This window comes from Podarcis vaucheri (genome assembly GCF_965113315.1).
Source record: "Podarcis vaucheri genome assembly, chromosome: 8".
Classification (NCBI taxonomy): domain Eukaryota; kingdom Metazoa; phylum Chordata; class Lepidosauria; order Squamata; family Lacertidae; genus Podarcis; species Podarcis vaucheri.
Window position 1 is genome coordinate 33839946 of NC_138766.1, and position 12000 is coordinate 33851945.

At 40.2% G+C, this 12000-nt stretch overlaps 1 protein-coding gene across 6 annotated transcripts in view; it reads right to left on the bottom strand.

Annotated features, from left to right (window-relative positions):
- The window catches only part of KIF13A (kinesin family member 13A), a 73688-nt gene that overhangs the window by 2257 nt on the left and 59431 nt on the right, over positions 1–12000 (bottom strand). For 2 of the 6 annotated variants that reach the window (XM_082234933.1, XM_082234935.1), the window contains 3 exons: positions 10591–10739; positions 10021–10125; positions 1227–2292 (listed from right to left, as the gene is read on the bottom strand). In XM_082234933.1, the coding sequence (XP_082091059.1) occupies positions 1227–2292; positions 10021–10125; positions 10591–10739 (1320 nt within the window). The remainder of the gene's footprint in view (positions 1–1226; positions 2293–10020; positions 10126–10590; positions 10740–12000) is intronic. The other 4 variants (XM_082234938.1, XM_082234936.1, XM_082234934.1 and 1 more) reach the window with 3 other exon arrangements.

Below are 12000 nucleotides of genomic sequence, written 5' to 3' on the forward strand. Positions count from 1 at the left end.
AGTCCCAACTCTGCAATTCTGATTCTTTTGTGACTTTTTAGTAACCAGTGCCCTATATAAGTGTCCATGAGCAGTCTGGGGATATTTTCAGTTGCTTATTTTTCTGCTGCTGCTGACCATTAAGCACTGCATGATTTTATGGATAAATTTATTCTGTCCTTAACTACAGGAACCTGTGGGAAAAGTCCTGTTCCCAGTTCTCAATATCTTCAGCTGTCAATTTTACTAATGAATCTTCTCTAAAATAAAATTCCCTGGTTGTGCAAGTATGCTGGGAGTATTGTGACATGCAAATACATCATAATATCTTTAAAAGTCTCTGCTATGCAGTAGTAATCAATAGGCTCGTTTGCATGACACAGTAAGTCTGTTTGTATTTAACCATGGTTTAATTGTGAAAGTGCCTCTCTTCTACCATGCAGATCTTTGTGCAGTTTCTTCCCCTTCCCCATACTTTGTATATTTCTGACTTGCTGCTGATGGTTTATTTTGTTGCCTCAGTTGTTTATCAATGTTTCCCTCTCATATGGTGAATTAAGGTCCAGAACATAAAGTGAGATAATCTTGATTAAATTCATTTATTTAATCATTAAAATTTGTAAGAAAAAGTGTTGGAATTAAAGATGTTTTAGAGAGGTATGGCTATATTTGATTATCTTATGAGAAGAGCTTGCAAGAAATTTGTGACTAGAGTCTAATCTATTTGTGTTTTGTTTGAAAACACAATAAGCCATAGTATTCCTTGTTTGAAACAAGGCAGGGGAGACACATGCATCCAATTAAACCATGATTTAAGACAAACGAAGACTGTGGCATGCAGATTGGGCCAGTATTGGAATAGTATTTGACAGCTCCTCACTGCACATCGGCGCTCTACACCCATGATGATGGAATCATCTGCTTGGTCCTAGCAGGCACGCTGCAGCTTTCTCTATTCTTTATCAACTAGCTTTGATTACAACAGTCTTTCTGACCAATTATCCCAGGGTTTGGACCCAACCCCACTTTGAACCCCTTCCTCTAGGGTCCTCAATGAAATGTCTGTGTGTGCTCTGCCTTGAGTTTCATGAAGGAAGAAAGGTGGGATGTAAATGAATAAAAGTAAACAGGCATTACTAGTTTCACCAGTTGGACTTCTCCAGTCCTAAAATACTGGAATATACAAATATCACCAGACAACTTCTATCTAGGATTCTAAATATATAATGGAAAGGACCATATCTTACCTGTTTGAAAATGTAATTCAATGCCAACCCAGGTACCAGATGAAAAATCAACAGGACCGACATATCTTACTATGCCTGGCTTGTTACTACCAATATACACTTGTTCCCCCACTTCCAGCCAACTAGGGTGTTCTTCAGAAGTAACATCTTCACAATGAGAGACATTTAAATGATTTTTTCCAATGAAGTCATCTGCTAGGAAAGAGTCTGCATACATCTGACAATATGAAGCCTCTTTTATTCTGACAGACAATGAAGGATTTTCAGTACTGTTTGACCGCTGATATCCTACTGGTGCAGATTGCAAATGGCTCAAAGGATTGTCCTGGTTGTAAATATTATCTGAGAAACCAGAGGCACAATTCGTTCCAGCTGTTGAGACCTTTTTCTTTTGACTAGAAGAGCTGCTGGAACAGAACTGTGGACCTACAGAACATTCAAGTTCCTTTCCATCTTCAGCACCCATGAATTCTGTAAATGCATGATCCTCAAAAACATTTGAAGTGTGTTCAACTGTTGCTTCTCGAAATGGAAATTCAATCCCATGTGGTGTGTTTTTATTAGCTGAGGAATCCAAACCTGTGCACTGTAACTGTGTGGGAATGGTAGTAGTACTTTCATACAGTGGAACCTCTGCTGCTAAGGCACTATTTTCTTTAACTGGTGACATGAGCACCTTATATTTTGCCAAGTCTCTTTCTGGTTCTGAAGTCTCCTTGTTTGAAGGTCTTAAATCGTGAGTTAGATGGGCTACAGAATGGTCATTAGAATCCAAATCCCTCATCTGATTGGCTAATTGATCTGTGCTATCACTACAGGGAACAAGCATATCAGACAAAGTAGCATTAGAGGCACTGTGGGAAAAGTAGCCACTAGTAATACTGCTAGTGGTAGGACTACGAGATACTTCTTTTTCAACAACACGAGAGTTTACAAAGTCTCCTTTAGAGGATAACCATTCCCTGTTTTCCAAGCTGGCATTGTAGACACTGAAGTCAGCAAATTCTTCGGGTACATAAGGCTTCTTGTTAATGGCCTCCAACTCATCATCATCCTCAGAGTCCTGCTAAAATTGTAAAGATTTACAGTTACTACTTCTGCATTTTAAACAAAGGCATGACAAGTTATCACTGAAGGATAAATAAATGCCTGCCCACTTGTGCAATGAGTATTCCTTTTCCTCTTGCCTCCCCTGCACTCCCCTGTGCACCCCAAAGATCTGCTCTGGAGGGTTTCACCAACCCTCCGGAGCAGATTTTTAGGGAGGGGTTGCAAGTGGGAGGAGAGAAGGGGAAGTTCTGCTGCACAAGCAAAAATCTGCTTGGGTAATGCGGAATGTTGCCAGAACTTGGCTATTTTAAGAACACTTGCCATTCACTTTATTCTAAGAGCTTGATTATCAAGGAAATTAAGATTTGTGTGTGTGTGTGCGAGTGTGTGTGTGCACGTACATGTATGTGTGCGCACCTTATGATTGGGATCCAATTTGCTACTTAAGAATTTGAGCACATCCAATTGTTCTTACTTTCTTTTACTAGCCAACTCCTCGTGCCATACCCAACACCCAGTTTTAACTGAGGTATGACAGGTGGGAGTGGGGCACAGTATAGCTGAAAAAAATAGTCTAAAGCTATTTTGGGCTAGTGGTACTAGATACCCCATTCCTACTAGATACCCCATCATCAAGGAGTTCAATCCCTACATTTTAAGCAACGATGTCTGATCCTAATTCAGGTCTCACTTGTTGGTCCAATACAAATATTGTTTCACTGGCCGTGTATAGATTGTAGTGCCAGTTATTTTTTCTTATACAATACAAATAATTTGTTTTTGTGCAACTCCATTTTTAGCCACCTGCACAGCTGTGTTAAATTGAATAAGATAATGATTAAATGAGCTTTATTAAAATTCCTGCCATGTGTAATGATTACAGCAAATTTCTGTCAGGATTCCAACTGTGGTGAAGCAGGCTACAAAATATTTTGTAAAAGTCTGATTCATCTGCACACCCCGGTTTTACATCCTAATCACCATACTGCCATATACACAATATTTAGAACCAAACATCTTTCTGCATTTATCATAAGATGCATGTGGATTTTAAATCTTTGATACAAGAAGGGAAGGTAGTATAGGAGTAGTCTATTAAACTAGTCCGGGACTATGTGTTCATAGACAAGGTGTTAAACAATAGGTAATACTGGCATAGTTGAAACAGTGGAGCTTATGAGAAATCTACCAGGCACTAGGAAAAACATGCATCTTTCCACGGAACTATTGGTCTGCATTGCTTTGCTTTTAAAGCAATGAAATGAGTCCAAAGTCTATACTGCTGAAGTATTTGTCATGGCCAATAGCTAGTACAATAGAGTTATCTGGATTGGATACTGCTGACGTTATGTGCAATTTAAAGCAGCAGCATAAATAGTCGCTCTAGTTTTTTAGTTTTCTAGCAATGCAGAACAAGTAATCAGCTCTCATTAACAGATGATGTCCTGCCCATTCAAGTATGCAGTGGAATGCTTCTGCTCTTTCTGTACTACTTCGAGTAATGCATGTAACTTTTATAATATTTGTGTATACAATTTCTATTATCTAGCTAAAATTGCTATCTATCTATGGGTGGAATTCAAAGTAGTGCTAAGTCACTGGTTCCATTAGTGCAAGGAATTCCCCCACCCTTTCCACCCCCACCTAAATATGTTCTATGAGTTTCCCCAATCCTTTGGAGATTTCAGAGTTCCATTATGCAAATGGAAATCATTCTGCTCATGCAATTACTTAGTTTAATACCACTCTATGTGTTACCTTTGTTTGAATTTCCTAGGATATACTTCTTTCTCTCACCTATCTGCTCATTGCGAAGCTTCTTCTACACTTTAAAATTATGAGTATCTAGACCAGGCTTCCTCAACCTCGGCCCTCCAGATGTTTTTGGCCTACAACTCCCATGATCCCTAGCTAGCAGGACAGGGATGATGGGAATTGTAGTCTCAAAACATCTGGAGGGCCGAGATTGAGGAAGCCTGACCTAGACTAGCCAACTAGTTCGTAATGGTAATGCAGATGAGCTGAAAATTCTTATTGCTGATAAGCACTACACACCTGTGTGCTAGCCAGGATTTTTGTGAGAGTATAATGGGATTAAATAAAGCTTCCTAAGATTTCTGTATTGCAAATAATATATACTAATCAAATATTTGTTCTTTAATCAAAGTAGGTTATACAAGACTTCATCCTCATTGCAAGTAGACAGAAGGTGGTGATCCTATAAAAATACACCCAAAGTAAAAACAAGCAACCTATATAGAGGCACTCTAGAATTTGCATCCAAAAGGTATAGTGTACAAGCAGAAGGCACTTCCATTTAACCAAATGGTCATGCCACCCGCTTCCTACTGCAGTCCCCTGTTTCATATGCTATGCTGATTGGGAGAATCCCCTAAGCCTCAGGAACAATTTTCAGGGCTTAGAAAAAACCCACTTTGTGAAAAGGAACTCCATTCCATCCATGGAATTGATGTTAGGATCAAAGCCCAAATCTTTACATATATCACACATTTTCACTTTGTAGAATTTGTTTTAGTAAATTATGTTGTCCATTTCTGTGTAACAGCAACTCTAGCAGCTCTTAAGTGTAACCTAATTCTATCAGTTGTTGATGGGTTTTTTCCAGCTAAATCATCAGAACTGGCCAGGCTATCTGAAAATGGTTATAGGAATTTCCTCTTGTGTTTAGTATAAATAACAAAATGAAGTACATATTGAGAAACCTCAACAAGCTGCATTTCACAAACAGCAATTGCTCTGAAAGGATACTTCTGATATAATTTCTCAAGACAGAGTATGCATGATTTGGAACCAACCACATACAGGACAAAATGTGTGAAATCATAGAAAATAACCTTCAAAAGCATGCTATATATAATCAAAGATATAAAAAAAAATAGAAGAGTGGGGTGTTTTGCTAACTTTATTATAGAAATACACCCTTAATTTAGTTTTGATAATTGGAGGGGGGTGGTCATGGCAAGCTAAATATTAGTTCTTGGTATCATAGGGGTTGATGTGACATTATTTGCACACAGTGAGCTAGTCAACTGTTGTTGCATTTGCGTCTGCTTTGCGCCAAGAATAATTTTTGCAATAGTGTATCACAATTTATTCTAAACTACTTGTAATAATATACAAGCAGCATGAGAGTGAGGAACTTTGTGGTCATTAACCCAACTTCTGCAGTAATACAAACTACTGGAGTACCATGTAGTGTTCTAAGTGTAGATCTTAGAAATTCATTCTGTGAAATTTCTAGATGTTCCATTTCTGTTAATTTCCAAATCTCAGTTCAGTAAAACAGCTGGGAGGGGACTTCTGCATAACCAAAAACAGCATGCAGTGCTCTCAAAGCTTTATGCTTAGTAGAGATTAAATGGCATGTATCCAATTACTTGTTTCTGAGACAGTGGTCCCAAATAGTTAACAGTAAAGATTTATTCAATGGCTTCACTATCAAGTGGCCATTTATGGTGAGAGATATATTTTCCAAAGGCAAAAATACTTGTTTTAGCATAATTCACATAGTAATAATAATTATAAAATTATAATTTATTATTTATACCCGGCCCATCTGGCTGGGTTTCCCCAGCCACTCTGAGTGGCTTCCAGCAAAATATTAAAATACAATAGTCTATTAAACATTAAAAGCTTCCCTAAATAGGGCTGCCTTCAGATGTCTTCTAAAAGTCTAGTAGTTGTTTTTCTCTTTGACATGTGGTGGGAGGGCGTTCCACAGGGCGCGTGCCACTACCGAGAAAGCCCTCAGCCTGGTTCCCTGTAACTTGGCTTCTCGCAGCAAGGGAACCGCCAGAAGGCCCTCAGCACTGGACCTCAGTGTCCAGGCACAACGATCGGGGTGGAGACACTCCTTCAGGTATACTGGACCGAGGCCATTTAGGGCTTTAAAGGTCAGCACCAACACTCTGAATTGCATTTGAAACGTACTGGGAGCCAATGTAGGTCTTTCAAGACCAATGGTATGTGGTCTCAGCGGCTGCTCCCAGTCACCAGTCTAGCTGCTGCATTCTGGATTAGTTGTGGTTTCTGAGTCACCTTCAAAGGTAGCTCCACACAGAGCGCACTGCAGTAGTCCAAGTGAGAGATAACTAGAGCATGCACCACTCTGGTGAGACATTAAGTTGTTCTCACTGATATATCAATCTAAAGTTGCACAGCAACATTTTTAGCACTACATGGGCAGGACATAAAGTCTGAATATAATGATATGATCCAATTTGTGGAACAGTGCCAATACTGAAAAGTCATTTGAGGTATACTGGTTAGAACTTGAATGAAGTTTTACCCACTAAAAATTGATTTCTATGACATAGATTGAGTAATTTGTAAGATAGGGCTCACCATTCATTAGACATTTTTAACTAGTCCAACATGGTCTAATCATTTCAGAATCTTCTTGCTTATCCTCCACTAGCTCAGTAATCAACAGTCAGCACACTATGTCCAGTCAATGTCCTTGAAAAGTGAAAATTTCTTGCAACCTTTTTCTACACTGAAGGATCCTTTCAGAGAAAACATAAAAGCCAGGGGAAAATTAGGTTTGGGCAGTATCAGGTGAACACGACAATAAGTAACTACTCTGCAGTCTATATGGTTTCTATACCTTGAAGAAAACTGTTTGTTGACATATGAAAATAATTGTAATTTTAACAGTGAATGTAACTGATGTTTTTATACCAAAAGAAACTTAGATAATTTTAAATATAATATTCCACTAGTGAAGTGGAAAATCCTCTCAATGCTTTCTCTGTACATTCTTTGTATAGAAATGAATTATGCTGTGCAGTAAACCAGAATGCATTGCTGTTTATAGATACCATAATCAAGTTCACTTAGCTGTCTACAAACAAAGCATAACATAAAAGGATAATAGCAGCTTCATGTATCTGCTCAGACAAATCTGGGACCTAGGTCCACTGCACTGACACCTATAGCCATCTAGCTCCAAGGTAGTGGTGAAACTGGAATAACTACAGAACGTTTGTTAATTAAATATGATTACATTTTGAGAAGGCTATGCTACAACTCTCTCATCAGGAAAAAGGTAAAGGTAAAGGTAAAGGACCCCTGACAGTTAAGTCCAGTCACAGACGACTCTGGGGTTGCAGCACTCATCTCACTTTACAGGCCGAGGGAGCCGGCGTTTTTCTGGGTCATATGGCCAGCATAACTAAGCCGCTTCTGGTGAAACCAGAGCAACACACGGAAACACCGTTTACCTTCCCGCCAGAGCGATACCTATTTATCTACTTGCACTTTTTTGTGTGCGCTTTCGAACTGCTAGGTTGGCAGGAGATGGGACTGAGCAACGGGAGCTCACCCCGTCATGGGGATTCAAACTGCCGACCTTCTCATCGGCAAGCCCAAGAGCCTCAGTGGTTTAGACCACAGTGCCATCCGTGTACCCTCATCAGGCAAACTTGAAATCAAAAACCCCAGAAAGAAAGAGAGATATAAAATAACACCATTTATAAGGGCAATAATTCATTTACAACTGTTCGTGCCTATTAAGTGGCTAATTTATTAAGTGAAATAAGGTTAGAACTAAGGGTTACCAACTTTTTTCCCTAACCAGGCTCCTGTGTAATTTACAGGGTTGCCAACTTTTCTGGCTGCTTCTTTGCCTGCAACAACTGGTTCACTGGGTGTCATTAGAAGCGAGTCATATTGATTCCCATGCCCTACAATCATCCTGGCTGATTTCTCACATTGTATAGATGTTAAAGATATGAAAGCAGGCCTGTCTATGGGGTCTTCAGGTCAATTGGCAAGCCAAGCCAAGCCAAGCCAATAAAGGCTGCAATGGAAAAAGAGGAAACTTAGAAGATAAAGCACACCCAGGCACACAATTGTTCCCTAAATCTCCCTCCACACTTCTCCCCCCTGGGCTGAAGGTTCTCCTGTGCTTTCAACAGCTAAATGTACACCTCAAGATATATTTTTTTCCTTGCTCCCACCACCCAAAACCTCTCAAATGATTTTTTTTATTTATCTTTTCTGATTCCGGCTCATCTCCTTTTATGCTTAACTTCAAACTTTCTGGCCTATCTTCACTACATACCATTCTAGGCAGAGATCTGATCTCTAAGAATCTTGCCAGGTAACTGCAAGCTTATCTGCTTCCAGAAGCCAAGATTGGCCATAAATTGCTGTCAGGTAGCATCAGAATAGGGAGGGACGCGGGTGGCGCTGTGGGTTAAAGCCTCAGCGCCTAGGGCTTGCCGATCGAAAGGTCGGCGGTTCGAATCCCCGCGGCGGGGTGCGCTCCCGCTGCTCGGTCCCAGCGCCTGCCAACCTAGCAGTTCGAAAGCACCCCCGGGGGCAAGTAGATAAATAGGTACCGCTTACCAGCGGGAAGGTAAACGGCGTTCCGTGTGCGGCTCTGGCTTGCCAGAGCAGCGTTGTCACGCTGGCCACGTGACCCGGAAGTGTCTCCGGACAGCGCTGGCCCCCGGCCAATAGATGTGAGATGGGCGCACAAACCCCAGAGTCTGTCAAGACTGGCCCGTTCGGGCAGGGGTACCTTTACCTTTACCTTTAGCATCAGAATAAGTAAGCACTTTGACTATGAGTGGTATAAAAATGCCTTTTGTGATGGTCGTGAGGATTAACTACCAACGTAGTTAAATTATCTTGGACCCAACCTGTTCACAGCTTTCATATCATCACAAGGGCTTTGAACCTGGGCTGCTAGCATATAGGCAGCCAGTGCAAATGTTTTAGCCTTCAATGACAAAGATGTATCCTAGAGCACCTCTTGATGTTTAGAGGGAGCATAACCCCAATCAGAAGAGGCAACTGGCTTATCATTTGGAAACGAGAACCACCTATTCAAAGAGCCTCAATCTTCACAAAATTTCAACACAATTTATTAGCCTGCATCCAGTCTCTGGTCCAGGGCTTGCACAATCTCTCCAGATTCAGATGTTATGGATAAATAGAGCTGCATATCATCAATGTACTGCTCCAAAACTCCTAACGACCACACCCAACCACTTCATATAGATGTCAGAACCCCAGGGGATAAAGAACACTCCCCCAATGTTATTCTCTGGACTCAGCTATGCAGGTAGGTGTGGAACCACTGTAATACAGTGCCTCTAATACCCACTCCACACAGTTTATCGTGGAGGATACCATGAGTAACAGGGTCCCAATTCCATCTACCTCTTAGTAAAGGTCATCCATCAGTGCAACCAAAGTTTATTCAGTCCCCAAACCAGGCCTAAACCCAAGACTGCAGTATATCCACTTCAGTGTCAACGCTAGGTATACAACACTTTATTTTATAAAGTTGATTGTCTATGTGAGGAAGCCAAGAAAGGTGGACATTTCAAATATATGAAAATGAATGGCAAGTCTGCTTTGCTGTACACTTCAACATTTACATTTTTCAGTCTAAACCAATCTACAAATTAAACATGTGGAAGTACTGGAAAGTTCATGAATGCTGACATTCTGAATTTACCAGTGAATAACCCCTACAAAGTTCTACCTTTTCCCTTGAAAACTTATATATGAATGATCATTTCAAAATATATGAATGATCAATTTAAAATAATTGTAACCAATTATGCATTTTGCCACATATTTAAAAGCCAACATGCACATTGTATGCACATCTTGTTTTCTTCACTATACAGTATAGCAAAAATTACATCCCATGAGAGGGCCTTAAACCACCACCAGGCATTATGACAGAAACCAATGCAAAACTTACAATATTTTCCTCATGTATGCTATTGTGTTCTACCGGCATGCTACTGGCATTACTTCCTGAGGGCACAACACAACCAGTGCTATGTACCTGAGATGATGGCATGCTCTGCAAAGGTTAAGACACACAAAACATCACACAAATAAGGTATTTACAAACCCATGCATGTTAGTAAGACAGGAGGACACGTTTTTAAAACAACTCAGGCAAGGAGGTTAAATAGCTTAATTACAGAAATCCATGCAACACCACATTTGTCTTCAGTTGTGGAAAACATGACACCGTTTCCTAAAATGGTGCTATAGCCTAATAAAAGAAATTGACAATTCAGGACAGCTGTTTTACACAGACAATGATTAAGCAGAAACACACTCCATGCTGAACAAAAGGAGACAAAACTGAAATAGGATTATCATTCCAGTACAGAGAAAAGGAATTGCTGAATTTTAATGTAGGATTCCAAATTCTCCATATCACAAATGCAAGCTGCAAGTTATTTACTGGCAAAGACAATAGCTACTTGCACATAAATTAATCAAGATTAAGAAACTATAATAGTTCTTAACTACCTACCTCTTTACTAAGTAGAGGCCGACTTTCAAAGGAGATCTTTTTATGTTCTTCTTTTACTGGCATTAAAGGTTTGAAAAACTTGGGTGGCTGTGGAGAAAATGCTTTAAATGGGCTGACGGTAGATGCATGAGGATTCTCTGATACATAACCTTGGATAATGAAAATAAACACACACACACAAATAGGTTAGTTATTCTAACATCAACTGCAAAAATAAGTAAAAAATGAAAAAGAAAGTGATATAAAGCACCACAGGAAATAACCATGATGGTGAGCATATTAGATCCTCATTTGTGCTATGTTATGAAATATGTTCATTTCCCTGCTTACCATTCATGGTAAATGTTGTTTGTACAACAAAATAACAGTGGAGTAACAGAGAGGGTTGGATCCAGACTTTATCACCATGGAAAAAGGCTTTTAATTAAGTGACAGGGTGGGGGCATGGCAACTTTTGCTGATTTCCCCTCCTCCTGTAGCCACAGTGCCATCTCTCACACTGTTTGAGAGGTTTGCTCAAGCTATATGCAAACCAGTCCAGCATGTCTCAAAGCATGCTCTCTGCTATTTGTAAAGTAAACATACTTTATCACCTACAACTCCCTCCTTTTGCATCAAGAAGGTTTTGCTTAAACGAAGTTTAGCAAAAAGCTTGTCTGCAATTCATAACATACTTCAAAGAGAACTAAATATGAGCTGTGGATGTCTCAAAAGGAAAAGTCTGCCATTCTTTCGTAGAAGTAAGGTAAAGGTAAAGGGACCCCTGACCATTTGGTCCAGTCGTGACTGACTCTGGGGTTGCGGCGCTCATCTTGCTTTACTGGCCGAGAGAGCCAACGTACAGCTTCCGGGTCATGTGGCCAGCATGACAAAGCCGCTTCTGGCAAACCAGAGCAGCGCACGGAAACGCCATTTACCTTCCTACCTATTTATCTACTTGAACTTTGACGTCCTTTCGAACTGCTAGGTTGGCAGGAGCTGGGACCAAGCAACGGGAGCTCACCTCATCGCGGGGATTCGAACCGCCGACCTTCTGATCGGCAAGTCCTAGGCTCTGTGATTTAACCCACAGCGCCACCCACGTCCCTTTGTGGAAGTACATAGTGGTAATTATTTACATATGACTTGTAGCATCACTAGAATTTCAGTGCAGCTGCTGGTTAATATAACCCAAGAGAAAATGATAATGTACCTGTCAACATAAGGTGACAACTGATATGTAATTTGGCAGTTTAAAACAAAGTATGTCACAAAGCTACATTAGTACTAAAACCAAATTTTAATCACTTGTTCCCTAAGCAGTTATTCTTTATAATAATAGCAACAGTAATATTGGTAATAATAATAATAATTGTACCCTGACCATCTGACTTGATTGCCCCAGCCACTCTGGGCAGCTTCCAATATAAT